At 38.1% G+C, this 27866-nt stretch overlaps 1 protein-coding gene across 2 annotated transcripts; it reads right to left on the reverse strand.

The window, feature by feature from the left end:
* Positions 1-27866, reverse strand: GLO1 (glyoxalase I). 2 transcript variants are annotated; one of them, XM_045844187.1, is made up of 7 exons: positions 27709-27844; positions 23733-23801; positions 9793-9875; positions 6971-7111; positions 5336-5403; positions 4464-4553; positions 1-1450 (listed from the first exon to the last, which is right to left on the reverse strand). In XM_045844187.1, exons 3-7 carry the CDS (start codon positions 9852-9854, stop codon positions 1362-1364), a joined length of 450 nt encoding a protein of 149 aa, XP_045700143.1. In that variant the 5' UTR covers positions 9855-9875; positions 23733-23801; positions 27709-27844; the 3' UTR covers positions 1-1361. The 2 variants fall into 2 exon arrangements, with proteins under 2 accessions (XP_045700143.1, XP_045700142.1); XM_045844186.1 differs by lacking the exon at positions 23733-23801 and having other exon boundaries at positions 27709-27866.

Below are 27866 nucleotides of genomic sequence, written 5' to 3' on the forward strand. Positions count from 1 at the left end.
TTTACGTCTTATTTAAATATTTATTTTATTTTGGTCTGTGAGTATTGCTATTTGTTTGAGTTGCTTCACATAAATCCATTCCATCCAAAAAGGAAGTGTAAAGTGCCTCTAGCAGTGTAAGCACAGTTGGCATGGCCTGCCCAAAGACCTTCCACCAGAGTCTACAGGAAATCTACCTGTTGTCAAACCACTGCTGGATGTTCTTTTTCTCCGGGCCCTAGGAGATTTTCCAAATCAGTTTAGTTTTTAAAAATCCACCAATGTCAATCATGGCAGGGAAGACCACTAAGCTGATTTCTGATAACTAAGTATTGTTGTCACAGATCATAATTTATCCTAAATGATTACTGGCATCTGGAAGATCTTGGGGTAAGGGCTCTTCATAAGTAAAACAAGCACCACTCACACAAGAACAGTGGGCATCCCCAGAGCAGCTGTGTGCTACAGGCTGCTTCCCTTCCCGTGGTACCCAGGCTGAGTGAGAGGATAACGTTAACTCACTGAAGGTATTCACGACAGGGGACTAGTGAAGGGCATGTCATGAGGTACTAATTTATGAGGTACGATCTAAATACTAAAAATTATGATGAAATCTTGAGTACTTGAGACTATTTGCATTGTCTTAATTCATTCAAGTTATCTTAAATGTCTAGCCTCTTTCCTTTCTCACAGGATAGTTGGGAGGATTAAGCGAGATAAAATATGTGACATACATACCCAGGAAATAATATTCCCATCCTCCTCCCCATCCCAAATTAAAGAGTTTAGTCCTTGAACTTTGAAAGTACTTTATAAATAAGAAGAAATTAGTTTTTCTGCCAGCATCCTTGTCAGCAGGATTCTGAACTGCTCTCAAGAGTGCCTTCTCTTTTGTAAACACTCTATACTATTTGAAGAACACAGAAAGTTTCATTTTTGTTCAGTGCTCTTTACTTTCTACTGTGAAGAGTTATCTCTGAGGAACTAAAACCCCAGAAGGTAGCCTCAAGAACATGTTAAATGTTTTTTTTAAATGATTCAAAGGCAGACTTGTAGAGAAATCATAGTTAGGAGAGAGAAGGCAAATGCAGCTTTTGAAGGGAACTGTTCTAATTATTACCTAAAAAAGTAATGTTATACAACTACATTCAAGGACACATGACAAAGCACTACTTTAAAACTAGAATGACTGAACAGATAGGTTAAAAACAGCTGAAATAGGAGGGGAAATGGACTTAAGAATAATTTGAATTGGGAATAATTTGAATTGGAAATATCAGTCCTAGATGCTTCTGTTATCTGAATATCTCAAATCACATTGTTTCACTTTTTTACCTCCCACACTGTTCTTACTGAAATCTCAAAGCATTATTGTCACAGAACTAAATAATAGTTATCATTTTGTTAGGATTCAAAATTTCAATCCAGTAGCCATCAGGATCTTGAATAAATGCCAGGCCTTTCATTTTACCTGTAAAATGAAATGATTTTCATAATTAAAAAGAGTTTTTAAAAAACCTGAAAAATTTAAAATATACTTTTTATTACTTCAAATTTCAATTTGCATTTCAATAAAATACATTGTTCTGTTTATAGCTTTAATTTAAAAAATATCTGTTGTCAGTGTGGCCCAAATGTATGTTTTTCAGAATGATGAATTATCTTCTACACTTACCTGGAATCCAACTCTAATGAAATAAATTGTGGGACTGGCTACACCTTCTAGTTATCAGGTGATTACTTCAATTCACAGTATCACTTCATGCTACCAGTTGAGAAGTTACAGAAATTGTCTTATTTTGAAGAGGAAGAATAAGGACATGCTCAAGGGACACCCAAGGCCAAAAGACCCAGGTGCTTGAGTCATACAAGCCCTGTCAGGACTACTCTGTGCAGTCCAAGGTCTGCCAATCAAATTCTTTCTCACAGGAATTCACACCTGGGACTGAAAAGCTAGTAGGTCCAACAGTAGATCTGTTTGCTTAAAGGAAAAACATGACCTCAGAAATTCATCATGGAACCAAGATGCTGAATTAGTTGACTCCTATCTCTGGTTCCTTTCTCCAAGGTGTACCCCAGAGGAACACAGATGGCAAGTGGGGGGAAAAAGAACCCTTTGGGTGATGATTGGGAGAGGAATTGTGGTGATGGGGTGGGATGACTGTTTTAACCCATCTATGTGGAATGGGGTACTTTAGGTCTAGACCAGAAGGCAGTCAGTCCATCATTGCTGTAGGAAAATAAAGAGAGGGAGTTCTATGAGTTTGGTTCTTGTTCCTCCTAGTATCTTGGGCATCAGCATAACATAGGGGTGGGATGGGGGGTGGGTTTGTTCTAGTGGTTCAGATGTCCTCAGGAGTAAATGAGAGCACTACAGAAGACTGTGGGAGTTGAGAAAAACATGTGGGAACCAAGTAATCTCCAGCCTTTACTTTCTACACAACCAGGGTTAAGGGATGATAATCTCAGGACTGTCTCTTACTAATACTGCTAATACTTTGTCCCCGAGGGACAAAGCAGGAAGATCTAACTTAAAAACTTGTTATGCAGAACGTGATGTGTTTAATTCTCATTTTCAGGTGCCTATGGGTCTCTGCCCAGCCCATCTCCCTGAAGTCAGTGGATTGTTAAGGACTGAATCTGGTCTTCTCTTCATTCTCACTGCCTAATGGACTGGAATAGCTGATAGCTGCAGCAAACAAACAAACAAACAAACAAAAAAACCAAAAAACCCCAAGACCAAAATAACAAGATTTTGAGGAACATAATCATAAAACAAACAATGGATTATGGATTCAAACAAGAACATATATTAGACTGATGGACCAAGAACTATTAAAACATGTACAAGTTTTATAGAATATGAAATATAACCAATATGAAAGAAGTTAAAGGAACCAAGCAAAACTTGAGAATCCAAATTATAATAGCTGAAATAAAACAGTAGATGAGAACACAAAAGATGATGATCAGAACAGATACATTTGAGGAAATGTTTGCTAACTGGTATGCCAGTGTGAGTAAATCTCCTAGAAAGAAGGCAAGGACAAAGAAATAAATTTTAAAAGCATCTAAAACAAAACAGAAGACAATGTACAAAAGAACACAAATCAGATAGCAGATTTTTCACCAGCAACACTGGATGAAAAACGAAGACAATGGCATTCTATTTCCAAGACTGAAGAAAAATAAACCTAAAATTTATATTCAACCAAACTGCTATTCATGTAATAAAGACATGGATCCCAGACACACAAAGCCTCAAAACTCTTTGCAAACAGTTTGAGTTGAGGTATTTAATAAAGAGACAGAAAAGTAAAAAGTGCTGTAAAAGATGTACAGAGAAAAAGGTGATCAAACACCTTGATATACAGCACAGACAAAAGTAGGTTTACAGTTGCATGTGGAGCAATTTATTCTTGCATTATTAATCATTGCATTTTTTATTTGTATTATAGCTGTAAACCTACTTTTGCCCACCCTTGTATTTATTATCTTTAAAAAATCAATACTATTCCAGAATGGGCAATAGTAACATGACAGGAGTAAAAGGAAGCAAGTTCTTCTCCTACTGGGGAGAATATCTGGTAACAAATCTTTTAATTGAAAAAATGAGCCCTGGCTGGTGTAGCTCAGTGGATTGAGCGCGGGCTGAGAACCAAAGTGTCGCAGGTTCAATTCCCAGCCAGGGCACATGCCTGGGTTGCAGGCCATGACCCCCAGCAACCGCACATTGATGTTTCTCTCTCTCTCTTTCTCTCTCCCTTCCCTCTCTAAGAATAAATAATAAAATCTTTAATAAAAAGAATCAAAATCATATATTTACTGCTAACATTTGTGCTTTTTTTATAAAAGAAAAAAAAATGAAAAGATTCAAATGAAACAGTGAAAAGTTTCAAATGAAAACAGAAATAATAAATTAAGATGGCAGAAATAGATTTAAGTAAAATAAATTCTAATACATGTAAACCCAAACGTCCAGATATACACTATTTTAAGAGACATATAAAACATAAGGACATGCTAAGGTCGTAAAAGATAAACAAGAAATACCAGGCAATTATTAAGTGAAGAGATCTGGTACACTTACAGTAATATTAGAAAAATTAGAAATATTAGAAAATAGACTTTAAGGAACTTATTTGGGGTGGGACACTAGATAACCCCTGAGACAGTGAAAGCTGGCAGCCAGTGAGAGAACATGGGAGGGTCGAAGGGTGGGTGAAGGAGCCCAAATCTTCGCTGGCTGCCCACATCCTGTGTCTAGTCCCTTGTGAAGCCATCCTAGCTGCTGGCTTCCATTTCCCTAAAATAAGCAGGTTTCTTCCAATACTTTCCCTTCTTCCCTTAAGCTGTTTGAAGTACAAATCTTCAAAGTTACTTCCAACCAAAAGGGTTTTACTACAACAGCCCCCTTTCTGTGGATGCTTAGCAAATGTGCTGTAACTAACAGAGAGGCCTGAAGAAAACAACAGCAGACTCACCATCATCAGGTTTCTTCACAAACTTGACTCCCAGTTCTTCAAACCTTTTACAAGCACCGTGTACATCAGGAACCGCAATTCCAATGTGACCTGAGGTGACCACCCCCAAAACAAGGCAGAGAGAAGGAAGAAATCATTACAACAGGGCAGCCAAGAGCCACAAGAGGCTTCCACAACTAGCATATTCCAAAATAAAAGGCATCCAAGACCAGACTGAATCAGGTAGGATCAAAAACTATAATGTACAGTGCAGGGCAAAAGTAGATTTACAGTTCTTTGTATGGAAAATGCAATAATTAATAAATAATAATATAAGAATAAACTCTGTGTTTTGTGTACTCACAACTACAAACCTACTCTTGCCCCACCCTGCATTACAGAACAAGAATCTAAGTCTAACTGGTGGGGTATAGTAAATTAATTATTCCTCTGATATAAGTTACTTAAAATATGCCTAATACTGGCTTATACACAGTTTAATCTATTAAGACTTGAAAGGTTTAAGGTTGACACTAACCATATAGAAGCCAGTTTAAGCCTATTATCTTGTTATCTTGACAGAGATTTCAGTTCAAGGCAGAGGTGTATGCTAGCAAAAATCAAGATTATTATTAACCATAGTTTTGTTTTGTTTTTTATATTGAAAAGTCACTATAACACAGAGACAGACAAGTAAAATCACTGTGAGAATAGATCTAAAGTTTAGTCTGAGACTATGAGATTAAGCAACTCCTCAATAAAATTTTTTGCGCAAATGAAAATAACCATAAATTAATTACACTTAATGTTTTAGACTTGTTATAATCATAAATAGGGACACAACACGAAAGCACACAAATCCATATATATTACATACAAATAGGGAGGCATACCAAATCCTCGAGGGTCTGAATTGCCACTGTGGTAACTCTGGGTCTCATCATCCTCAGTGCCCCAATTACTATAGAAGGAGGGGAAACATAATTACAAGTGACCTGTAGAACAGAGATTCCGAAAAGAAATCTGCAACAATTTATCTTTAAAATCTTTATATATAGATGGGGTCTGTCTGGAAAACGTCCAGCCATCGTTAACAAGAACAGTTTGTGCGACATCGATGTAAACCAGCAGCCGAGGAGAATGGACTGGAATGCGCATGTGTGAACAATGACTTCAGAGTACTAGCCAGTGGGGGTAGTCAAGGCTGTTGAGTGAGCATTGTACTGTGTGCCCATCACATTCAAAATGACTGAGTGAGTAGAGCAATGAATCGGCATCATATGTTGTGTTAGGGTTAAACGTTCCTCTGCAGAAACTATTTGGATGATTCAGAAGACTGTAGCTATGAGCAACTGGGGACTGGCAGTTTCATCACAAAAACAAGTCCGCTCATGCATCATACCTCATGCAGGGTTTTTTTGTGAAACTAGAACACCCAGGTGACTCAGCCTCCCTACAGCCCAGATTTGGTGCCCTGTGACTTCTGGCTTTTCCCAAATCTGAAATCACCTTTGAAAGGGAAGAGATTTCAGACCACTGATGAAATTCAGGAAAAACAATGGGGCAGCTGATGGCAATTGGAAGAACTGTGTGAGGTCCCAAGTTGGCTGCTTTGAAGGGGACTGAGGCGTCATTGTCCTATGTACAAGGGTTCTTATATCTTCTTCAATCAATAAATGTCTCTATATTTCATATTATGTGGATGGATGGATACTTTATGGACTGACCTCATATATATACCACATATGTATATATACACTTATACGTAAATTTGTATATGTACTATATATTACATATATACACATGTGTATATATGTGCTAATCTACTTGGTCTAATCTCTGCTATTGTAAATATTAAGTTTTCAACTACAGAAAGGGTAAACAGACCAAACGGGCCAAGTGTGATTTTAGCTAGACTAAGGAGACTAAACCAGGCATCCGGATACCAATAAAAGTAACTATCATTTATTGTGCCGAGCACATTTTACTTCATTAAACCCTCACAACAGCTCTATGGGCTGTCTTTGAGCACCTCCATTTTATAAACTAGACTGTCACTTAAGGAGGTGATATAACTTGTTCAGAGTCAAGGCTGACGTCTAGGTCTGTCTGATCTCAGAGCTGCTGTGAATCTGGTGACACACAAAATCACACACCCTGAAACAAATGCTGTTTACTGGTTGTTAAAGAGTGCACAAAAACAACATAAAGAATAAAAAGAAGGGGAATACCTATTTCAACACTTTGTAAAACCTTAGTTATAGTACCTAAATATCTCTTAGCTCTAGTTTGGCAAATATCTTGCCATTTCAATCTTAGATTATCTAATAAGCAAATGATCTCACTTGTTCTACTTATGCCACAAGAACCATACAAAGGCCAAAAGCTCCATAAAAACAGTCTAGCATATTGCTATAAACACAAAATGATTGGGTAGACCAGGTTTGAATTAAGCTGGAAAGGAAAAAAAGTGTAAAACCAAGCTTTTAAAAAATGTAGAATGTAAGAAGATAAAAACTCATACTCACTGTGTCAGCTCAAGCGTAGCTTTTCTGGAGAATACCCATGCTACTTTTTCATCTTTATCTTTTGGGATGTCATTTTTATCCTCATACGCCAAGAAATAGAGTGAAAACTTCATAGTGGGAAAATCTAGTTTTTGGAGTAGCCTGAAATTAAACAACAACAAGCCTGAATCAATTAACAACAGGAAGAGTTGATTCATTCTAAAATTAACATAAACATATTCAAGTTCTACTAAGAATAGGACCTGTGTATAGTGAGGCCATTTTAATAGGAAAAGCAGGGGAAACCAATAAAAAAGTATTCAGCCAATAAAAAAGCTCTCATTAAAACAAAACAAAACAAAACACCTATTTACCTATAATATCAGTGAAATAAAAAACTTTTAAAAAGCAAACCTGTAATTTATCAATTCTCCAAATAGCATCAATTCTTCAAATATGAGGAAACTTAGCTGGAATTATGGTACTTGTTTATAAATGGCAAAAAGATATCTTCAAAAGGAAATTTTATTTTTAGTGAAAAATACAATGCATTACTTTTTGTCCTTTCAGATATATAACATGCAGTCATATATTCAGTTAATAAAATAAATGCATTAAAAGTATATGATTGTCTAACTACTAACCTGGGCACCTGAAACTAATACAAAATAATATTAAATGTAAATTATAATTGAAAAATAAAATTTAAATTTAAAAAAGTAAATAAATAAATAAATAGACTGACTTCTTACTAAGCCAAAACTCCTAGGAAAAAAATTGAGGATATGTGGTAAGAGAGAAGGAAGGACAGACTACTACCACAGAGAATGTGAATGTCAACAATAAAGTGGTTAATGGTGTCAAATACTGCAGAAAGGTCAAACAGGACTGAGACTGAGAACAGGCCATGAGATATGGAAGATCCTATGAGGGCAGTTTCAGCAGCGTGGGGCAGCAGAGCCTGGAATGCCCGACCTGGGAGAGGATGGAAGGTGAGCAAGTCAAACAGCAAGCATGGTCTACCTTCACTGATGGTGGGGGACGATGGGAAGGAGGGCAAGAATTATCCTAAAATAGAAAAGACTTAAGCATTTTTGTATGTTGCGGGGAAAGAGCCAGTGGAAAGGAGTGACTGATGAGAGAAAGAGAGAATGAATTACTAAATCCTGCAGTTTTAGAAAAGATCATTGAAGTTATGGCCTATAAAGTGAGTTTACAGTATAAGATTATTTTGCAAGGAGTAGTTTAGAATGAGCATACATACATTACAGTTTTTTTTAGATTGCTATGGATTAAATGCTCTAAGATGACCTCATCATAATCATAGCAAATGAAAAGTTTCTAGAATTCTATTCCAAATCTTTTACTTATCACTGCTATGTAATATGCCTTGGCCCACTAAGATCTATCTATGTATTGACTTATCACAAATAAGATTTATTCTATCTAATCTATTTATAAAAGTATCAAATATCTCAAATACTCCAACCATGAAAAACTATCTCTGCACCTGAAGCAGACTGTCTAAGCCTTATAGCCTAATAAGATGGGAAATAAGGCAAATGACCCTGTTGAAACTTGCTTTTCTCAGCTGAGCATGTCTTTCAGTACAATGTCAAGCCCCCTACTTGGGGGCTCTTTAAAAACAAGATCAACCTTGGAACCAATCAGAACTGGCTTCAAATTTGGGGTCACTAACTTAATGTCTTTAAGCTTTGGTTTCTGCCTTACAGGCCTACTCTGAAGATGGAAGGAAATAATATGTAAAATGCCTGCAAATGGCAAGTGTGCAATTACTTTGTTTTTCATTCTGTCCTTTAAATATGCCATAAATATATGCAAAATACTTTTTCTGAAAAATATTACAAGAAATTGTTTGCAGCAATTAATCTTTGGGGAGAAGAACTAGGAGAGGGAGGTTACTGCTTTTCATTTTGTATTTTTCTGAACTGGTTAGATTTTCTAAACATAGACATATACTGTATTACCTGAATTTTTCTCTCAATGTCAATGTGAGTTATCTAGGTAGTACATTAAAAATCATTTTATACTTTATCTATATTATCATAAATACACAACAATCTCAAATCATGAAAAATACACAAAAATACTTTAAGAATTATGAGATCTGTGGATATTACCTGTCCAGCAAAACAAACAAACAAAAAAAACAAATCCTATAAAAATGGGACAGATGGCCAGTTTTAGGTAAAGTCATTCATTTTCTGAGTAATATGTCTTCATATCTATATGTTTTCTGAAGTAAACAAGAGGCTAAAAGTGGCTATAATATCAAAAGGATATGGACACACCTAGGATTTATTAGAGAAATAGTAATTTATTAATTTTTAAAAGATTTTATTTATTTACTTCTAGACGGGGGGAAGGGAAGAAGAAAGAGAGGGACAGAAACAGCAGTGTGTGAGAGACACATTGATCTAGATCTGTTGGTTGCCTCTCACACGCCCCCAGCTGGGGACTTGGCCACAACCCAGGCATGTGCCCTGACTAGGAATTGAACTGGCAACCCTTCAGTTCTCAGGCTGGCAACCAATCCACTGAGCCACACCAGCCAGGGATAGACACACTAAGGATTTAACTGGCAGCTCTCAGAGAGAAGGGAGTTAAGAGAAAATACAGGTACTGGAGTCACTGTCCAGTGAGCCTGGCTGGGATGGAGGGGAGGAGCTTAACAGAAGCCCTAGCCAGCAAGCCTTGTCTAAGACTTTTGTGATTTATGAAGCAAACTTTAACCCATTTTTAAAAATTGGTCTCAAAACATTCACTATATTTGCAAAGCTATATATTTAAATATTACAGGCACCAATAGAGAGTTTACTTACGTCATTCCAAGAACTCTAGTATAAAAATCCAAAGACTTCTTAGGATCCTTAATTCGCAGCATGGTCTGCTGCAACAGAAAATCCTAAGGAGAAACAGTATATATTAAATACCTTGAAGCTTTACCATTTATTACCAAAATTAATTGTGTTTACTATAACAAGATGTAAACAGTCTACCACTGCAACATAATGTTTAAGAAGAAAACAACTTTGTCTCTTCTGCCATGGAAATCACCTGGAAACGGTTTCCATACCTATTACCTACAATTTGTGCTCTCTGCCCAAAAGTATATTCAAGTCACAGGGTGGGGCAGGTCCAAAGTGCCAGGGCGTTTGCACTCCAGGAATGACCCTCAGCCAATAATGGACAAAAAAACCTTGCTTCCTTGCCCTTTAATGGGGCAATTCTGAGGCATGTTCTACCCAGTTTCTCAGAGGCTTCCTAGCAAGACTGAAGCCCAAAATGCCCTTATTCTTACAGACTTTTTATTGCCTCTCTTCCCCATTCCATGGAGATTTCTTTTACTAGCTCCCAAATAAACTATTGAGAACAAAATCCTTATCTCCAGTTGGTTTTCAGGTTAGCCAAACTAAGTCAGTGACATTAGAAATAAAGAAGCCCTAGCTTTATTTAAGAGATTGAATTCTTAAAATCTCTGAAAATTTGTTGAATGGAGGCATAAATGCCCTCACAGAACTATGTATTGGTAATCATAGCAAGGAGTTACAAGATCCTAAACTCCTAAGTAACTAAAATGGTAAAAAGTTTCTGTCTCTAACACCATTGAAAACTGTCCAATTTAAAAATTAGGAAACAAAAGGCTTAATTTGACTGATAAAAGGGCAGAGAGTATAACTCATGGAGTTAAAATGACTAGCTTTAATAATATGCCGAGGGGTTTAACCTTATGAGGCATATTACTATGACACATCACTATCTATAGATATTAATATCCCCATGTACTAGATGAGAATCATCCTCAGGGTGCTTAAATTAATTGTCCCAACTTTCTAAGTTTGGGTCTTCTTCTACCACAGGTATCTTCCAGACCATGAGACTGTTCATTAGTTTGTGCTTCCTAAAAAATTTTTATTCTTGTCACCCAAGGACTTGACAAGACAGGCCGGAAAATCCTGAACTCTCCCTTTGCAGCCACACAGACATCTCTCCCCTACAACTCACATCATATAAATACAAACAGATCTGATTCATTCAGTATCATTAGGAAAGTATATTTTTTCTTTTTGCTAAATTTTAAGTAACCAAAATGTACTTTTATTTCAAGCATTAAAAGTCTCATTTAAAACAAAAACAAAACTAGACTAAAAACTACCTTAATAAGCTGACCTTAATGAATGTAGCAACTTAATTCTTCATTCACTGCTTATAATATCATATAAGGCAGTTGGTTCTGAAGTTACAAGTCTAGAATACTTGGATGGCTTTTCTCAGTCAGGTACTACACTCCTTAAAGTCTCAGTTTCAGCAAAGAGCTGAAAAAGAGAAACGCAGCTCCTGATATCCAGGCACGGATCTGGCACTCACAATCAGGTCTTGATTTCTCCTGCTGAACCTAAGTGCAAACACGCCTACAAAGTTTCTCCTGACTGCAATGAAGTGAGACCAAAATAGCAGCAGAACCAATTCCACTTCATATTCTTGTTGCAGCAGCAATTAAAAAAGGCTCTGTTAACACTACGAAACTAGCAAATATCCTTCCCTCCCGATTGCTCTTATCAGTTACGATGTCTGCTTGAGAAGGCTGGCTCTAGGCCAAAACACAGGTCCAACATCAGGCAATTACGAAGGCTATACCTATACCTGGCAGGCCTCACGGAGGACAGTTGCCTGCCTCACACCAGACATGGTGCACAGCCACTGCACTGCAGGCTCCTACAGGAGTTATAGCCAAGGACTAAATTCTAAAGATGTTCCTAGTTATTCTATCAAACACTAATCGCTGCTGTGAATAACTTTGCAGATGGAATTAAGGTTACTCATCAACTGACCTTAAATAGGAAGATTATCCTGGATTACCCAGGTGGGTTCAAACTATGAGATGTTAAAAGCAGAAGAGGAACATCCAAGAGACTGGGAGATGGCACAGAAGGTACAAGTGGAGAGGTGTAGCAGAAGAGCAAGTCAGATTCAAGGGTGGGAAGGATTCAATGTGCGGCTGCTATCTAGGAGATGTAGGGGCACATGTGCAAGGAGTTAAGGATGACCCCTGGGTGACAGCCCGCAAAGAAACCAGGACCTCAGTCCCACACTGAAACGAGGTGAATTCTGCCAGTAACCTGAAAGAGTCTGGAAGGCCTTTCCCCAGGAGCCTCCAAAAGGAAGGCAGCCCTGTCCATACTTTGATTTTAGCCCAGTGAGACCACATGGGACCTCCAACTTGCAGAACTGAGATAGTTAATCTGTGTTGTTTCAAGCCATTTACCAGCAATAGCAAATGAACATCTCAAAGTTAAGTCTGTCACTTGAGGCTTTGATTTATTACACCGGTTTTTTCAAATGATTACAACTACCTGAAATGTTATGACTACTGCATATAGAAAACCTCAGCTATCTACTTATCTATCTTAAAAATGCACAGAATTTAATTTTATTTTGATGATTCTAGAACATTGCTATAGACATCAATTATCGTTTTACAATGTAATACAGGAGCTATTACTGGCACCATTAGTACTGCTTGTCCCTATCTTGAGAAAGTCCCCAATTCCTGTTTTTATTTTACTTTCTAAGTGAGTTTTTAGTCCCCTCCTTCACCATTAAGCTATTAGTTGTCAGCAAATTCTGTCAGCAAAATTCTTTCTTGGGCACACAGAGCCTCCAACTAGTTTCCCTAAATTCTTTGACGCCACACTCGTCACCACCACCCTCCACCCCCGCCAATGCCCTGAATCCAGCTACTGTACCCCCACCCAGACTAACTGGCACTCCTCTCTTTCACCTTGCCCCTACATCTATTCTCAAAGGGGTCTTTTTCCACCACGTTCCAGCCACAGGCCTTGGAGCTGCTAGTTCCTCTGCTGAAATGCTCCTCCCCGAGAGTCACTTCTAATCTTTTAAAATCTTTGCTCAAATGTCATCCTCTCAATGAGGACTTACCTGACCACTTTAATTAAAATGGTAACTCACCACAATCCTCTTACCCTAGCCTATTTTTTCCATATTTATTTTTATTGTTTTTCTTTCCACATTAGAATATAATGTGTTAAGGGTAGGGATGTTTGTTCATTGAGTGATGTATCTCAGACTGAACCTGGCACACAGTAAGTGCCCATAAATATTTGTTGAATGAGTAAGTAAACTTTCATTAGACTTTTCTTTCCAATCAAGCTGCATCCAACATTATTGGTCTCTTCTTTAGTTTTAAAACAAGTCTAAAATCTAAAAACTACCTTTTAGAACCTGTTCTGTAATGACCCAGTTTACCATTCCACCACTAACACATTGGTCACATTCATATTTTCTCTCTTCAGCATCTTTGTAGTGCTGACATTAGTACCACTAGACTGCAGATAACTTTGTCATTACTTCTATTGAGTCCATGGAGGCTACGCTCAAATCCATGCATCTTACACACAGACTTTTTTTTCCTAAAGATGCTGTGCCAAGTACTATAAAATAAGTTCACCAACCCTGCCTACCCTACCCCTATCCTGATATCTTTCTGGAAAGCAATTTGGATCTTAAGAATCTTTTAAAGTTCATAGTCTTCGTCAAGAGGTAGCCCTACCCCCCACTGCCAAAAATATCTAAGGAAATAATTGGAAAACTCTAACAAAGATTTATGTACAAAGACACTCATCACAATGCTTACATAGTAACTATGTGGCAGACAACACTGTTCTAAGTGACTCACAGAAATTAACTCATCCAATCTTCACAACAAGCCCATGAGACACGCATTACTACCACCCCCACTGTATAGCTGAAAGAGCAAGTGGCAGAGAGAAGATTCCAGCCCAAGCAGTTTGACTACAAAGTTTTTGCTTCCAACCACCTTGGCTAAACTGTCTCTAACAACAAAGGAATAGTTAGATAAATGATGATATAGATATAATTCTGTAACTTTCAGTACTTCTAGCAAACACTTGAATGATCTTGAGAAAAAGTTCCATTTTAAAAAGATCCTTAAAATGACTGTTTATTGCCATAGTTATAAAATACTGTTTAAAATAAATATATTTTGTGTTTTAAAAGACTTATATTCATGTTTTATCTCATCAGACAATCCTTTGTTTTATTTTTACTTTGTTAATTTTAATTTTTTCAATTACAGTTGACATTCAATATTATATTAATTTTAGGCAAATAGCACAGTGGTTAGATATTTATATACCTTACAAAGTGATCCTCCTGATAAGTTCTGTACCCACCTGGCACCACACATAGTTACTACAATATTATCAACTAGATTCCTTATGCTTCATCAGACGATTTTTAACTTTGTCTTTCCCCTATCACGTTCAAATTGGGAACTATAAAAGTAAGAGTTCTTGATGTCTAAACTATCTTTAGGTTTTCTGGCATAACTACTATGTAACAGAGATTTGTTCCTTTGCCTTATAAAAAAAAGAATAAAAATAATCCAGTTTTGAGGGAATATACTCCCAACTTGACTTAAAAACTGAGTGTGTAAAACTATAGTGTGTAAGAACTATAAAGGTACAATCAAGAATGCTTCTAAAATAAGCGGAAGCATATTCCATCTTCATGGACAGGAAGCATTAACATCATTAAAATGTCCACAAGACCAAAGCAATCTATAGATACAAGGCAATTCCTATCACAATTCCAATGTCGTATTTCACAGAACTAGAGTAAATATTTCAAAAATTTAAATGTACCACAAAAGGTCCCACATAACAACAGTGATCCTGAGAAAGAAAAAGAAAGTTGGAGTAATCACTATCTAATATCTAACTATACTGTAAGTCCATAGTAATCAAAACAGCATAGTACTGACATAAAAACAGGCACATAGATCAATGGAACAGAATAGAGAGCCCAGAAATAAATCCACACCTTTACAGATGGAGGAAGCAAGCACATATAATGGGCTAAAGATATTTTATGCAATAAATGGTATTGGGAAAATACCATTTATATACCAATTGGACAGATATGTGCAGAAAAATGAAACCAGACCACCTTCTTACACCACACACAAGAAGAGATTCAAAATGGATTAAAGAGGTAGATATGCTTTCCTTCCTCACACAACCAAAAGAAGGACGACACCAATTTAAAAACAAAAAACAACCAGAACTGCCAGAAAATCAAACTGCATGGAAGTCTGACAACCAAGGAGTTAAATAAGACACACTCATCCAGACTGGTAGAAGGAGTAGACACAGGCAGCTGGGGCAGAAAGGACGCATAGCAAGCAGCGACTGGCAGACCAGACAGTCCCACATTCTAGAGTTGATAAGCTGGGAGGAACAACTGGGAAGCGAGACAGACGGCACAGCCTCAAGAAACTAAAGCCTCAAAACACCTGGCTGTAAAAACCTGTGGGGGTTGTGGCAGTGGGAGAAATTCCCAGTCTCACAGGCATTGGAGGGACCCATGAGGTTCTAGAACATACACAAACCCACCCACCCAGGAATCACCACCAGAAGGGCCCAATTCACTTGTGGGTAGCAGGGGAAGTGACTGAAAGCCAGGCGAGAGCCAAGCAAGCAGCATTGTTCCTTCTCTGACCCCTTCCCCACATACAGCTAGAATGCAGCCCTGGTGAATACCTAAGGCTCTGCCCCTTACAATGTACAAGTGTGCAAGACAAAGAAATAGAGCCTAAATACAGAACAGAAAAAAACCTCCAGAAAATGAATTAAGCAACAAGGAGATAGGCAGCCTATCAGATGCAGAGTTCAAAACAATGGGAATCAGGATGCTCTCAGAAATGTTTGAGTATGGACACAAAATAGAGGGAGAAGTGAAGGCTATGAAAAGTGAAATAAAAATATTCAGGGAACCAACAGTGAAGAGAAGGAAACCAGAACTCAAATCAACAATTTGGAGCAAAAGGAAGAAATAAACATTCAACCAAAACAGAATGAAGAAACAAGAGTTAAAGAGAAAAAAATGAGGAGAGGCTTAGGAACCTCTAGGACAACTTTAAACTTTCCAACATCCAAATCATAGGGATGCTGGAAGGAGAAGAGAAAGAGCAAGAAATTGAAACCTTTTCTGAAAAAATAATGAAGGAAAACTTACCCAATCTAGCAAAGGAAATAAACTTCAGGAAGTCCAGGAAGCTCAGAAAGTCCAATTTCTTTGGGAGTCAAGGAGGAATACACCAAGACATATCATAATTACACCACCCAAGATTAAAGAGAAGGAGAGAATCTTAAAAGCAGCAAGAGAAAAGGAGACAGTTACCTACAAAGGAGTTCCCATAAGAATATCAGCTGATTTCTCCAAAGAAACCCTGCAGGCAAGAAGGGGCTGGAAAGAGGTATTCAAAGTCATGGAAGGCAAAAACCTACACCCAAGATTACTCTATCCAGCAAAGCTGTCTTTAGGATGGAAGGGCAGATCAAGTGCTTCCCAGGTTAAGGTTAAGTTCAAGGAGTTCATCATCACCAAGCCCTTATTATATGAAATGTTAAAGGGACTTAATCTAAGAAAAAGAAGATAAAAAATATGAACAGTAAAATGATAAACTTAAAACTATCAACAAGGGAACCTAAAAAAACAAAAACAAACTAAGCAAACAAGTAGAACAGGAACAGAATCACAGAAATGGAGATCACATGGAGGGTTATTAGTGGGAAGGGGAGGGGGGAATGGAGGAAAGGTACAGGGAATAAGAAGCATAATTGGTAGGTACAAAACAGACAGGGGGGAGGTTAAGAATAGTATAGAAAATGTAGAAGCCAAAGAACTTATATATACCACCTATGGACACAAAGTAAGGAAGGGGGGATACTGGTGGGTAGCAGGGTACAGGGTAAAGGAAGATAAAGTGGAGGAAAAAATGGTATGACCATAATAGCATGATCAATAAAATATACTTTAAAAAATGAATTAAAGACTTAAATATTAAGACCTGAAATCATAAAAACCCTGAAAGAAAACACAGGCAGTAAAATCTCAGACATTGCTCATAGCAATATTTTGATATATCTCCCCAGGCAAGCAAAACAAAAGAAAACAATAAACAAATGGGACTACATGAAACTAAAAAGTTTTTGCACAGCAAATGAGACCATCAACAAAATAAAAAGACAACCATAGAATGGGAGAACATATTTGCTGATTCATCTGATAAGGATTAGATTAATATCTAATCTGATATGGATATAGATTAATATCCATAATCTATAAAGAACTTACAAAACTCAACACCAAAAAAACAATCCAATTAAAAAATAGGTGTGTCTTCAGGTGAAGACACACTTCTCCAGTGAGGACATACAGATGGCCAGTAGACATATGAAAGATGCTCAACATCACTAATCATCAGAGAGATGCAAATTAAAACCACAATGAGGTACTATCTCACACCTGTCAGAATAGCTATCATCAATAAGTCAAACAAGTGCCGGCGAGGATGTGGAGAAAGAGGAACCCTTTTGCATTGTTGGTGGGAATGTAGACTGGTATAGCCACTGTGGAAAGCAGCATGGAGATACCTCAAAAAATTAAAAATGAATCTGCCTTTTGATTTAGCAGTCCCACTCCCGGGAATATATCTGAAGAAGCCCAAAACACTAATTCCACAGAACATAAGCAGCCCTGTGTTCATTGCAGAGTCATTTACACTTGCCAAGATAATGGAAACAGCCCAAGCGCCCATCAGTAGATTAGTGAATAAAACAACTATGGGACATTTACACAATGGACATTTACTCAGCTATATTAAAGAAAATTTTACCCTTTGCAACAGTTGGACCTGAGAACATTATGCTGAGTGAAATAAGCCACAGAGAAAGACACATGTACCATTACCATATAATTTCACTTATATGTGGAATCTAAAGAACAAACAAGCAAAATAGAGACAGACTCAGAGAGAGCAGGATGACAGCTATGGATGGGGGGAGGTTGGGGGTGGAGGGATCGAGCAAGAAGGAAAAAGGACTCATGGACATGGACAGCAGTGTGGTGATTGTAGGAGGGTGGGGGCTAAAAGGTAATGGAAAAAATGCAGTGAAAAGTTTTTTTTTTTTTTAAAGAATGTTTCTAGTGCATGTCCTATGTGTCTACAATATAATCCTGATAAAATTATAAGAGCAGGGCAGGGATATGAACCAAAGAAAGGGTCAAGGTCCCTTTGAGTACCTCTAAATGGAGTTTTTCTTTTCCTTTTTTGGCATGTGAGACTTAACTTAAAGCTTCATTTGTATCTATGTATGTTCAAACACTCCAGCACCATTTGTTGAAAAGATAGTGATTACTGTGGTTATACAGTAAATCTTAAAAAACAGGTAAAACTAATTCCTGCCACTTTATTCTTTTCAAAATTATTGTAGTTTCTTTACCATCCATATAAATTTTAGAATAAGATTGCTTATGTCTATAAAAAGGTTTGATAGGGATTCTGTTAAACATATACATATCATTTTGTGAAGAACTGACATCTTTACTATGCTGAGTCATCCATTAATGAACACAGTATGTCTTTCTATTTATTTAGATCTTTTTTGATTTCTTTTATCAGCACTGGGTAATTTTTTTAAGATTATTTATTTATTTATTAGAGCAAGGGGAAGGGAAGGAGAAAGAGAGGGAGAGAAACATCAATGTGTAGTTGCCTCTTGTGTGTACCCAACTGGGGACCTGCCCCTGCGACCGAGGCACATGCCCTGACTGGGAATCGAACCAGTGACCCTTTGGTTCACAGGCCAAATCCACTGAGTTACAAATGCTTTCAGTTCACACTCAATCCACTGAACTACACCAGCCAGGGCTTATCAGCACTGGGTAATTTTCAGCATACAAGCCCTAGACATGTTTTTTAGACATATACCTAAGTATTTAATTTTGTTTAGCAACTGTAAATGGTATTGTATTTTTCATCTTGGTGCTCATATCCTTTGCTAGTGTATAGAAATGCAATTGATTTGTGTATGTTTATTTTGTATCCTGTGACCCTGCTGAACTCAGTTAGTTCTAGAAGAGTTTTTTGTAGGATTCCTTAGGATTTCCTATATAGACAATTGTCATCTGCAACTAGGGATTGTTTTATTTCCCCCTTCTGATCTGCATACTGTTATTTCCTTTTCCAGCATTACTGTGCTAGGTAGGACTTCCAGCACTATGTTAAATAAGAGTGGTGAGAGCAGACATCCTGGCCTTGTCCCCCTAAAGGTAAGAAGCATCATGATTATGAACAATGTTAGCTGTAAGATTTTTATTGATGCTCTTTATCAAGTTGAAGTTCTCCTCCATTCCTATTCTTTTCTAGAAAAATTAACCATGAATGGTATTGAATTATATCAAATACCTTTTCTACATCAATTGATATGATCATGTTTTTCTTCTTTAGCCTCTTAAGGTAAATATTTTAACTGATGTTTGAATACAAAACTAGGCTCACATAACTGTAATAAACTTCACTTAGTCATGGTGGGTAATTCTTTTTATATATTGCTGAATTCTATGTGCTAATATTTTGTCAAAGATTTTTATGTCTATGTTTATGAGGGATATTGGTCTGTAGTTTTCTCTTTTTGTACTGTCTTCATGTGGTTTTAGTGTCTTGGTGATAGGAGCTTTGTAAAATGAATTGGGAAGTGCTCCCTTGTCTTCACGTTTCTTGAAGGGACTATGTGAAACTGATATGAATTTTTCTCAAAGTTTGGAAGAATTCTTCAGTGAACTCATCTGGGCCTGGAGATGTTCTGGAAGATTATTAATTAAGAATTTGGTTTCCTTATGTTATAGAGCTATTTAAATTATTTCACATGGGGTAAGTTGACAGTTTTGTGTTTTTCAAGGAATTGTTCCACTTCATGTAAGTTGTCTAATTAATGTACATAGTTGTTTTTAGCATTCCCTTGTTGCAGTAATTTTCAGCCTTTTTCATCTCATGGCACACATAAATTAATTACTAAAATTCTGCGGCAAACCAAAAAATATATTTTGGCAATCTGACAAAAAAAAAAACAGGTGTAATTTTGACTTATTCACACTGGACAGCCATTGTTGTGGTGGCTGTTGTCATTTTTTTTTTTACTTGACAATCTAAGGGAAAAGAGCTCAGTGCCCCGACTAGTCAGATATTGTGTGTTTTCAAAATTCTTGTGGCGCACCAGTTGCAAATCGTTGCCTTACTGTCTTCTGATGTCTGCAGAGTCCTTGGTGGTAGTTCCTACTTCATCCCTGATGTTGGTAATTCGTTTTGGTAGCCTTGCTATCATCTGTAAGTTACTTTTAGGGCCCATAACATGGTCTATCTTGGAATATTCTCTGTGGGCATGTGAGGGAAAAAAGTGTTATTCTGTTAATATTGGGCAGAGTGTTCTATACATGTTGATTAGGTCTTGTTTGCTGATTGAATCTTATTTGTTAAAGTTGTTGTTAAATCTGTCTAGTTCTATTAATAGTTGAAACAGGAGTAATGACGTCTCTATTACTCCAGTAGATCCACAGTAATTGTGGATCTATTTCTCCTTTCCATTTATATTTCACCTCTTGCTTCACACATTTTGCAGTTGTTTGCTGCACACACATTTAGGATTGTTATGTTTTCTAGTCAATTGACCCTTTTATCATTCTATAATGTATTTCTCTAAGTTCATTTTCTTTGCTCTGGAGTCTACTTTATTTGATATTATCATAGGCACTCCTGCTTTCTTTTGATTAATATTTGCATAATATATATATTTTTTTCTGTTCTTTTACTTTAACTTTCCTCTATCATTATATTTGAAGTGAGCTTCATATAGGTAGCATATAGTTGGGACATTTAAAATTTTTCTTTCAGTTTAATTTGATATACTTGACATATAGTACCATTTAAGTTTAAGGTATACAGTATAATGACTAGACTTTATGCTACAAAATGATCACAATAAAATCCACCACCTCATATATGGATAAGCTGGGGCATGTTCTTAAATCTACTCCACCAATCTCTGTCTTAATTAGTATATTTACACCTAATGTAATTATTGAAATATTAGGGCTTAAGTTGGCCATTTTATTTTTGTTTTGCTTTCTCTTTGTTATTCTTTTCTTTTGCCCTTCTGTGGATTATTGAACTTTTTTTAAAATAATTTCACTTTGATTTCTCTAGAGTGTTTTTTTAAATTTTTTATTTTATTTTTATTTTTTTATTCCAGAAAGAGAGAGAAAGGGAAAGAGTGAGAAACAACAATGTGCGAGAAACATTGGTTGCTTGCCTCCCACATGTGCCCCAACCAGGATGAACCCACAACCCAGGTATGTGCCCTGACCTGAAATGAACCTGCTACCCTTAGATTTATAAGATGATGTTCCTACCAACCGAGCCACACCAGCCAGGGCTAGAGTCTTTTTACATGTATTTCTTTGTACAGTTCCTTTAGTGGTTGCTCTAGGTGTTGTTATATATAGAAGTGGGCAAAAGTAGGTTTATAGTCATGAGTCCATGAGCTGATTCTTGTATTATTTTTTATTGTACTATTTATTACTATTAATCTACTTTTGCCCACCCCTGTATAAGTAACTTATCACAGTCACTTTGTGCCATCATTTATCAGCTTGAGTGAAGTACAGAAACCTTACCTCTCTTTACATCCTTTTACTCTCTCCCATGTATAATTGTCTTAAAATATTGCCACAGCTGGGTTGTGGTGGAATTTCAGGTTTCCCGTATTTCTCCTCTGACATAGCATTGGGGTGGGAGGGAGGGACTTGTAACTTCCAGTGCGAGGAAAGTTCTGGCTCCCTGCTCAGCCTCCTCTGATACTACCCTAGCAGGGGGAGGTGGGGCACCTCAGTGCAGCCTGTTGGGCAGAAGACCAAGCTCCCCACTCAGCCTTTGCTGGCATACATGGGGTTGCACCCACAGTTTTTTCTGTGGTGTCGAGTTGCAGCAGAGCTGTTACTATCTAAAAGTTTCTGTCTTACCAGGAAAAACTGCCTATTTCCTGGTCCTGTGGCAAGAGGGAGGCTTTCACTGGGCTTTTTTTGTGCGCACACCCATTGGCATTTCTGGGTTGCTAGCTTCTTTAGCCTCAAGTCTGGGCTATATGAGAAAAAAAAAACTGACGAAACTCACTACCATGTTGTTTTTAGGGTCTCGAGTCCCTAGCCAGTCTGCCTTCTTCTCTTCACCTTTCAGAGTCTTCCTGTGTTGGTTACATGTATATAATGCTCAGAGTTTTAGCTGTACTTATCATTAGGCACAGGGAAGTGTACATGTACTCCATTCCCAGAAGTCTCCAAATTAATTTTATACAACTGCCCCCAACAATGGGACATGTTTGGTCACTATGTGTTTTCAGGATATAGCAAAACTTATCAAGATGCCAGAACAAATGGCAAAAAAATTTGCTTGACTTTGTGTTCTCTACCTCTCAGATTATCTTTCTAGTGATGAAGACACTCATTTCTCTAGAACTATTACTAGGGAACTTTGTAAGAGAGTACATCTTATTTAAGATCAAAATCTCCAGTGTCTCTATCCCCTTCAGTCTTCAGAAAAATTTCAAAAAAAAAAATTAGCACTAGCCAAATTTCAGAAAATTTTAAATTTCTTTGGCCTAACGTGTATATTTTGACCTTAATAACAGTGATGCCAATTCCTTTTGGAGCCTATCAACAATTTCTCCCAAATCCATTTTCAAAGGTGTTGCATCACTCCCAGCAGGAAATCTTACAGCTCAACTAAACATTCAGACTTAAAAGACAAGCAGAGGCAGAAGAGGTGTATCAGTCAGGAAAACCGCCTGCCACCGAGCAGCGTCAGGTGTTCCTCTTCCGCAGGAATCCTTAAAAGGGGTGGGGCAGATCAGGTGTGGGGAGAAGGTCCACAATGGGCAGGTGTGCAGCCCTGCGTCCCAGAGGAGCCAACATTGCTGGTAGCAACTCCACAGGCATCACTTCCAGAATCTCCACAAAAGAAAGAGCCACTGAATTCCGGGAAGCCCAAAGCTGTGGCTTCCCATTTGGTATTTAGAAGTCTCCCTCTCCAGATGCAATTTACCAATTGAGTTATTTTTAGCATAAACAATATTCCGAAGGAACAAACACCATTTTAATTGTTTCCTGGGAAACAAATTAGAGTTAGTCAAAGGTCATATTGTTATCAAAGGGAAAAGGGCTTAACTCTTTACCTCTAATGTCATATCTCCTATAAAACAAAAAATGATAAAGTTGTGTTTTTTCCTGACTTTTTCAAATCACAACTGCCTTCAGTGGAAGATCCTCTCGGAAACACAGTGTATCTGAGGGGAACAAATTGACTACTATATGATAACTGGGCCACCAGGCTGATGCACAATATGGTACAATATATTTTTTTCTTTACTGCTGTCCTCCTTCTAGTGTCATTTCCCTGACTCAACTCGTGTCAGAATGTGAAGAATGCTCTGGAAAATAATTCAGCCACTATCTCTACATTCATTCTATCTTATCTAAATTGGTTTCCTGTGGTCCTTTCCTTCCTACTCTATAACTCCACAGCCAACAACATACTTCCAATATACTTTCCCTATAGATAAGGGAGACAGAAATAGCTAGGAGACACAAAGGAAAGTTTTCCAAATGTAAAAATTACCTGAGATATTAGTAAACACACCTGCCAGACTACTCTTACAATATAAGAGAAACAGGAAAATCCTAGAAGCCCTCAGTATCATGAGACTTTTCAAATTTCATGCAAAATGCAAAAGGAGAACAAAAAACACAAATGTGAGAGAAATAAATCTTCCTTGGCAATATGGTTCAAATGCTGACTCTACCACTGTTATCTTGAGTAAATCATTACCTTCCTTAAAGCTCAGTTTTCATGTCTTTTGAATGGCGATAATTACAGTTCTCAGTTCCTAGGGTTCAGCTGAAAAGCAAATGAGATAACACATGAAAGTGCTTGGCATAGAGCCTGTCCCAGAGCAAACTACTCTGCTTATCATTGTTCCTGCTGTTATAAAATACACCTAGAGTTTTCACTACCAGCTGTTGCTTTTGATTCCCAAGTTGCATGCCCCAGGCCATACCTCCAACCTCAGCTCTGCCCTGAAGTCTCCATCAGCATACTCATCAGTTCTATTTGGGTCAAAATATTAACTTCATCACAGCCAAAATAAACATTCCTTCCTATATTTCCATTAGGGAATGTCTCTGGAATCCCTTGTTAGCCCAAGTCAGATACCTGGAGTCTTCCTAGATTTCTCCCTCTTTACTCCTACAGAATCCAATCCAGGTGCCCCATCCACCCAACTGCTTACATCCTCTGGAATCTTCCTCCTTGCCTTTCCAGTGTTCATTGCCTTGACCAAGTCTTCATTACTTCCTGCCTGGGTGATTTCAATAGCCTCCCTGGTCTCTCTGCTTCCTGTAGGTTTATAATGCAGTCCAGAATGATCTTCCCATAATACTACCAGAGTGATCTTTGTATAATGAAAACCCTGTTGGGTCATTTATGGATTAAAAATCAATCCTTCAGTGGTGCCTCACAGCTTTTAAACTGAAGTCTCAAAAGCAAGCACATATGGTTGATGCATACTTCCTAACTTCATTTTTTGTCACAAATCCCCTAAACTGGTAGTCTCAAACATTTTTTGTTTCATTCCCTTATCAGTTCAAAACAAACTGAACCCCAATAAATGTATATTTATTTTAATTATGTACAAGTACAAATATACTATTAAAACACACATATTATAAAACATATTTACCAAATAAAAATCTTTACAAGGTGAGAAAAACAAGTGAATGCAATGCGAGTGCTCATAATTTCTTTGAGCATCCCAGTGGCTGTACTGAGTACCTTTCCCTCAACGGCGCACTACCTGTAACTTCAGTCTCATTGTATGTATTACTTGTAGGTCTGTATCAGTTCTCTGATATCATGATTTTTTTATATACTACAACTCTCTCTGCCTAGAACAATCATTTGTCCATCTAGCTTTGTCCTTCCTTCTTCTTTTTCAAATTTCTTCTTCCCTTTACCCCTGAACCAACTCTACCTGGCTACCTCCTTTGTGTTTGGTAAAACTCAGTTTAAATATCACTAACCCTGAAAGTTTTCCCCAACTCCATCACCTATCACTCCAAATTATTGGACTAAAGGACACTGATAGAAATAGCTGAAAGAGTGAATTTCTGATTACCACTTGGAAAAAGAAGCATTTGGCCTTATGAAGAAAGTTAGCACACAGGCTTTGGTCTGCCTTTACGACACAGATGCAAATGATCAACAAGCAAGCTGCCTTCCACCACTGCTGCTGTCTCCTTTTCAAATCAGACCCTCATCACTTATGTCATTTTCTGGGAAGAGCCTTTTAGGTTTCCTTATCACCTCAGGCTTGGATCCCTCCAATCTACTCAACTGAATGCTCCAAAATCCTGAATGGTTCCCACTACCCTTATAAAATCCAACTTCCTTTGATGTGACATTCAAAGCTTTCTCCAAGGTCTGGATTCAACCTATCATTCTGGCCTTCTCTGCCACTGCTCCACTGCTTAGATGACCCGCATTTCAACCAAAAATGTGTAACTCACCTCTCCAGAACATGCACCACGTTTTTACTTAGATGTTTCCTCCACCTAGAATGCCCTCCTACATAATTCTGTGTCCCAGTGGTATTGGAATCCCACCCATCTTTCAAGGAATGCACCCACTCCCACCTTCTGCTTTAGCAGTCCCTGATCTCCAGTTGAAATACAACCTTAAATTGTATCACCCTTCACAGTTTAGAGAACACCAATGCACTTTATCACCCTAGCAGCCCTCTTTATGCTGCTTTTACAAACTCAGCCTAAGTACCCTGCTAAAAGCACTGCAGCCAATGACAGAACAAGGGATTCAAATATAGGTATTCACGCTCCAAATACCCTATGCACACACCATACCACTGATGCTGCCTTCAAAAGTTTCTACCTCTTGTGCTCCCAGGGTGCTTTCTAATTTCAATAGGACATTACTCCCAGTTCCACTTAATGTTAGAGTTGATGTACGTTTGGTGAAGGGACCACATCTTGTTCATCCCTGTATCCCAAAACATTCTTTATATATAGCAGGTATATATGTATATATATGCAGCTATATATAGCTGCATCTCTACATAAATGCAGCTTGATTAGCAATCAGGCTGCATTTAATTCATTTAGATGTTTTACTTTCCTTCAAGTTCCAAAATTAGTGCTGAAATCCAGAAGCTGATTAGGGTAGAGGCTGGGAGTGTGGGCTCCTCCCTGGGCAAGTTACTCAATACCTATGTGCCAGAGTCTCATTTGTAAAATGGAGATAATTATGCCTCCCTCGATGGTTTTTTGTGAGGATAAAATTAAGTAATGTACTTAAGACAATAACCAGGACCTGACACACTTAATATGTACCAGCTGCTAGTACATAGTCCATTTTATGTCCTCCACATGGTAGTATCTCAAAGGCCAAAAATTACTGATCTCAAAAAATAACTGCTCCAAATCACCAAGAGAAATTTAGATTATGAAAAGTGTAAATTAAGAATGCAAGGATGTGTACTGAATAAACATTATAAATATCTCCCTGAAAATTTTTTAATAGCTCATTACATAAAATTCCCAGATATCTGGAAAATTCACTTGTACTGAATGACTCTATATTATGTGAAATAACTAGGTGTTACTATATATTAGAAGGTATACAAGTGAGATGAGTGTGAGAGATTACATGTATGTGTATATATGTATGTACATATATAAATGTATTTCTTCACCCTTAGTTTTGCAGTGACTAAGGTTTGTCTAACCTAAGTACCAAATATTATTCAAACGCTTTAGCAATGAGAAGTGTGTGACTCTTTGTGTCCTGAACACAAAGAACAAGCAGGGATCAACGTTATGCACCCTTCTTACAGGGCTGCCTAAAGCATATTCTTCAAAGAATTAAAAAATTTCCCAGCCCATTGTATAAATACACAAAGGCGTTTACTGACACTGATGAGTACACAGGAATAAACCAGCCAGCTGCTATGTCTAATCTTGACAACGCACGGATGCACCACACCTCAGTGAGTTAGTTACACTGACTCTTACTTAGTACAGACATGTTAAGCAAGCTGAAGGGGTGAAAGCCTTCATATGCAACAGGTCCTTCCACTACAGGGTCTCAGCTGCAATGAGAAGATTGATGAAGAAATTTCTAAGATTCCTGTCAGATCTAAGCTCCATGATTGTGGCATCTCTCCTGGGGACCACTACAGAGGGAGGGCAGAAGTGCGGCCGTGCGCATACTTTAAGAGCCAAGGAAAGGCGAAATTCTGGGCGCGGTTAAACCCGAAGCGATCAAATTAGTTGTAGGAGTTTAAGCCTGGAGCCAGGGCAGTTACGGAAAAATGATGCAGACTGGGAGAGGCCGGCACGTATAGAGACCTTCGAACCCAAACTGGAAGCTCTGAAACTGCGCTTCTCATCTGCCTTGGTTATTAACCTAGGGAACATGCACACTCACAGACAAGGGATTTGACCCGGAGTTAGTTATGGCTTCCAGTTACGGTTCCCAAATTAAAAAGTTACTACAACCTGGGTTGCAGGCCTTGAAACAACCTCAAGACAAAGATTCTTTCACAAATTCCCCATCGGATACCATTAGCCCTCTTCCCAGCCCACTCCAGCCGTCCAAGGCGGGCAGAGGTGCAGCAGCGGTCCTTCGAATTCAGCCCCAACCGGGCTGGCTGAGCCTGGGCATCTGCTCCCTTTTTGAAGTCAACTGCGCCACGCCAGGACCCAGTCTAAGGAAAATTAGGTTCTGCGCCCACCTTGGTGCTGGGGTCCGGGTCCGAGCAGCAACCGAGGGCAACCTGGTCGGTAAGGCCGCCAGACGCGGGCTGAGGTTCTGCCATGGCTGCTCTGCTGTATCACGGACGACGGTCCTCAGGACTCGGCGGGCCGCCCACACTCAACCCAAACCCTGAGT

The sequence above is a fragment of the Phyllostomus hastatus genome, unplaced genomic scaffold, assembly GCF_019186645.2.
Source record: "Phyllostomus hastatus isolate PE091 unplaced genomic scaffold, TTU_PhHast_1.1 phas_contig_40, whole genome shotgun sequence".
Lineage (NCBI taxonomy): Eukaryota > Metazoa > Chordata > Mammalia > Chiroptera > Phyllostomidae > Phyllostomus > Phyllostomus hastatus.